The sequence below is a fragment of the Trachymyrmex cornetzi genome, unplaced genomic scaffold (assembly GCF_001594075.2).
Source record: "Trachymyrmex cornetzi isolate Tcor2-1 unplaced genomic scaffold, Tcor1.1 scaffold25, whole genome shotgun sequence".
NCBI classification, from domain to species: Eukaryota; Metazoa; Arthropoda; class Insecta; order Hymenoptera; family Formicidae; genus Trachymyrmex; species Trachymyrmex cornetzi.
Window position 1 is genome coordinate 295,188 of NW_017297166.1, and position 4,658 is coordinate 299,845.

General features: G+C 29.8%; 1 protein-coding gene across 1 annotated transcript; it reads right to left on the minus strand.

The window, feature by feature from the left end:
- Nucleotides 1–1,683: 1,683 nt before the first annotated feature.
- LOC108761507 (zinc finger protein 525-like) lies at nucleotides 1,684–3,956 on the minus strand. The gene is made up of 6 exons (XM_018508105.1): nucleotides 3,881–3,956; nucleotides 2,815–2,857; nucleotides 2,556–2,723; nucleotides 2,203–2,457; nucleotides 1,856–2,093; nucleotides 1,684–1,749 (listed from the first exon to the last, which is right to left on the minus strand). Exons 1-6 carry the CDS (start codon nucleotides 3,954–3,956, stop codon nucleotides 1,684–1,686), a joined length of 846 nt encoding a protein of 281 aa, XP_018363607.1.
- Nucleotides 3,957–4,658: the final 702 nt, after the last annotated feature.

Genomic DNA, 4,658 nt, shown 5'->3' on the forward strand with positions numbered 1-4,658 from the left:
TCTGCAACCAATCAGAAAACAGCATTCCGATGGATTTTACTTCGTATCATCGGAATCCTGTTTTCTGATTGATTGCAGAACGTCGTACGACGCAAATCGGATGCAGTGTGAATCCAGCAATAATCGCACAAGTATGTCAATATCTAGTACAATATATAGTTTCAATTTTAAAAAATTTTGTAGGTATTCAATTCGCGACTGTACTACATTAAATCCAACAAGGATGTAAGGTAAGAATCGATCATCTCAAATTATTTAAAGAGTAAACAGTGAGAATTTACTGGACTGTTTCGCCTTCTGAACGCATTGTCAACTTTACACGTTAGTGCTCCTGTGTCTGACAGTATTCAAATGTATTTCATGGAAAAATTATAATTACTGGAAAATTTCCATCTATACATACACACACACACACATAATATCTCGTAAAAAAATTATATTTTTATTCTCATCTTCTTTCATCAATGATTCGTCAATATTATTAATAGTAGTTATAATTGCTTTCTACCTATCACATTGTCAATTGTAGTTTGTTCTTTACTACTGTGTCTTTTACATATGCGAGCCTAAAAAATAAATAATTTTTTATGAAATGTGTTATTGTATATTACAATTGTCTACTAAAATATGATTACGAGTATTGGGTTGGAGAAAAAGTTCTGCGGAATTTTGTTAAATCAAAATTATGTACAGAATATATTAGTTGCAAAATTTTCGACTATCTGGCGTGAAAGCTTATAGTTTTTCCTAAATGTACGTTTTCAAAAAATGTTAAAAAACGACTTTTTGTTACCAAGTCACACATGGATTAAATAAAAGGACATTCTGATTTGGATTGCTCATAACTCACCGGCAAAAATCATCGTACTGCAATTAATAAAACAGATTTTTAAAGCTGAAACGTTGCTCCATGAAGTGGTGTAATTGTCAATTTAAAAAAAAAATAGAATATATGTACATTTGAGTTGAAAAAATGATATTACTCTCCTTTTTTCCATTGTGCAATAGTTATATGGGGGGGGGGATAATAGTATCACATTTTTAACTCAAATGTACATGAATTCTATTTTTTAAATTGATAATTATATATCACTTGATGCAGCACATTGCAGCTTTACGAATTTGTTTTATTAATTGCGTTATGATGATTTTTAATGTAGTTATGAGCAATCAAATTCAGAATGCTCCTTTTTACTGAATTCGCGAATAACAAGAACAAAAAATCGTAGAAATATTTTTTTTAACGATTTTGAAAAAATTCCAAATTTTCATAATATAGATAACCGATAATTTTTGCAAATTTTTTGGCACGTGACAGACCCATGAAGTGAGGAGATAAATTTCCCATTCATTCATCTCATTGCTTTCTATATATAAAAATGACAAAACCCACATAAATTTAAAAAAATACAGTAACCGTTCGAAAGTACAGATTTCAAGCTTTGAAACACTTTTTAAATTTTAATTTTAAACATTCTTAACAAAAATATTGTATTTCCAATTTGAGCTAATAAAGTACCGCAGAACTTTTCTTTCAATTCAATATATAACACAAATAAGAAGACAAATGAAAATTTATTAATGGATTTAAACGTTTTCTCATGAATGACCTGATTTAACATATGTAATAACATCATCTTTTTGCGAAAAGCTCTTGTCACACACCAAACATTCATACTACATTTAATCGCTATGTACAAATTTATGAACGTTTAGGTTATCTTTGGAAGTAAAGGTTATGCCGCAAACCTAAAATCCAGCATATTTATAAGTACAGAAAAGTAAAAATAAAAAAACAACCAAATGAGAAATAATTGAAAAGAACCCTAACGATAATTTGAAGGTACATACATACCTCGCAAAGATGTAGTTCCTCATCTCTATGTATTTTTGTATGAGTAATATCGAATGGAATATAGATAAATGTAGTTGGATATTCGTTACATTTATACGGTTTTTCACCGTTGTGCTTCATGTTTATATGATAATGCAAACTTTGTTTTGTTGCATAACAGTTCTCACATTGGGCACACTTGTAAAGTTTTTCATTGTTATGTATCTCTCTCTTATGCCTGTCTTGATTCGATTTTTGACTATAAAATAACGGTAACAATATTAAACATTTGTTACCAATTTAATTAAGCATAGAGATTGTAATATCAAATAATTCTTCTAATTTTTGTTACTCACTGAAGTACTCACCGAAATGATTCATCACAAACCTCGCATTGATATGGTTTTTCACTTGTATGAATTCTCTCATGCCTATGCAAATCACCATTATGTTTAAACGTTTTACTACATATTCCGCATCTGTACGGTCTTTTAGCGTTGTGCTTTGCATTTATATGACGACGCAACACTCGTTTTGACGTGAAACTTTTCTCACATTGGTCACACTTGTAAGGTTTCGCATCGATATGTGCCATCTGATGCGAGTTTAGATGACATTGTCGACTAAAAAATGATGGTAGCAATATTAATCATTTGTTACCAATTAAATTAAGGCATAGAGATTGCATTATGAAATAATTCTTCTGATTTTTGTTACTCACTTAAATGATTCATCGCATAATTTGCATTGATATCGTTTTTCATCTGTATGAATTTTTTCATGCTGATACAATTCACTTTTTCTCTTAAATGTTTTACCACACACTCCGCATTTGTGAGATTTCACTTCGATATGTACCACCTTGTGCAAGTTTAGACTCGACTTTCGACTAAAAAATGATCGTAGCAATATTAATCATTTGTAACCAATTAAGCATAGAGATTAAATTATCAAATAATTCTTCTGTTTTTATTACTCACTTAAATGATTTATCACAAAATTCGCATTGATATGGTCTTTCACCTGTATGAATTTTTTCATGCAGATACAAATTACCTTTTGTCTTAAATGTTTTATCACACACTCCGCATCTGTGAGATTTCACTTCGATATGTACTACCTGGTGCGTGGTTAGATTCCATTTTCGTCTAAAAAATGATCGTTGCAATATTAATCATTTGTTACCAATTAAATTAAACACAGAGATTGCATTATTAAATAATTCTTCTGATTTTTATAATTCGCATTGATATCGTTTTTCATCTGTATGAATTTTTTCATGCTGATACAATTCACTTTTTCTCTTAAATGTTTTCCCACACACTCCGCATTTGTGAGATTTCACATCGATATGTACTACCTTGTGCGCGATTAGAATCGATTTTCGACTAAAAAATGATCGTTGCAATATTAATCATTTGTTACCAATTAAATTAAACACAGAGATTGCATTATTAAATAATTCTTCTGATTTTTGTTACTCACTTAAATGATTTATCACAAAATTCGCATTGATATGGTCTTTCACCTGTATGAATTTTTTCATGCTCATGCAAATTTTTTTTTCTCTTAAATGCTTTACCACACACTCCGCATTTGTGAGATTTCACTTCGATATGTACTACCTTGTGCTCGTTTAGATTCGATTTTCGACTAAAAAATGGTCGTTGCAATATTAATCATTTGTTATCAATTAAATTAAACACAGAGATTGCATTATTAATTAATTCTTCTGATTTTTGTTACTCACTTAAATGATTTATCACAAAATTCGCATTGATATGGTTTTTCACTTGTATGAATTATTTCATGCTTATGCAAATCACTTTTGTTCTTAAATGTTTTGTCACACACTCCGCATATGTGAGGTTTTACGTCGGTACATACATCTCTATTACTTTGACTTAAAGCTTCAGAGGGGGTAGCTTTGAAGATGATTATTATAAGACAAATATAAAAATGGTAACATAAAACAAATAATTGTTGAAATAATATAAAGTAATCAAAAACACTAAAAATATTAATTATGAACTGTATATATCTTACCATACGGTTGAAGCACATATTCTGTTGTGTCACTATGTGTTGGTCCACTTGAATTCCGTTGCGAATGAGATTCCATTTTTTTGAACTTTAAAATTCTTTGAGGTATTGGATGGAGTTTGGAATGGGTGAACCCCAGATTTTCTTGTCGCTTGACTTACTATATTTTGAAGTGCTGATTACGTAAAAATTATAATGCAGATTGTAAAATGTTTCGAAATGAGTAAGCTCTAGCGTAGCTAGATTCACACTCGACAACGAAAATAACCAATAAATATCGATTACAGTCGATCAATTACTATATTACATGGTAAAATTACAAGCGACTAAATCATATTTAAAATATCATGCTGTATGGTAAAAATTGTTTAAGCTATTTTATATATTTTCATGACTACTTATAGCATCTGTTCTTTTAAAATAATAAAGAATCATAAACTGCGTAACATATTTTAAAATGTTGAAATTTTACTATACCCTTTAGTAAAATTAAAAAAATATATTACATATCTTATTATGGCACATACTAGTAAACTAGTAAATTAAAGAAACTTATGTACAATTCTTTGAAATACTATGTTGTCCCACTTTTATCATGATTTTCAGCTAAATTCTAAGAGAATATTCTCTCCGTGTACAGTACTAAATATCTATATTTCGGGTTCAACTCCTGACCGAGGTAATATTTTTCACAATAAATAAATTTATTTACAAACGGCATTCGCGTTATGCATACCTCAAGGAGGTTGCACGGTTAAGCCTGCGGCACACGATGCTTGTT

Coding starts and splice junctions, on each gene's coding strand:
- LOC108761507 (XM_018508105.1), bottom strand. CDS start 3,956: ATGGAATCTCATTCGCAACGGAATTCAAGTGGACCAACACATAGTGAC. Junction 2,858..3,880: donor ATATGTGCTTCAACCGTATG/GTAAGATATATA, acceptor AAATTCATACAG/GTGAAAGACCATATCAATGC. Junction 2,458..2,555: donor TTATGCGATGAATCATTTAA/GTGAGTAACAAA, acceptor ATCATTTTTTAG/TCGACAATGTCATCTAAACT.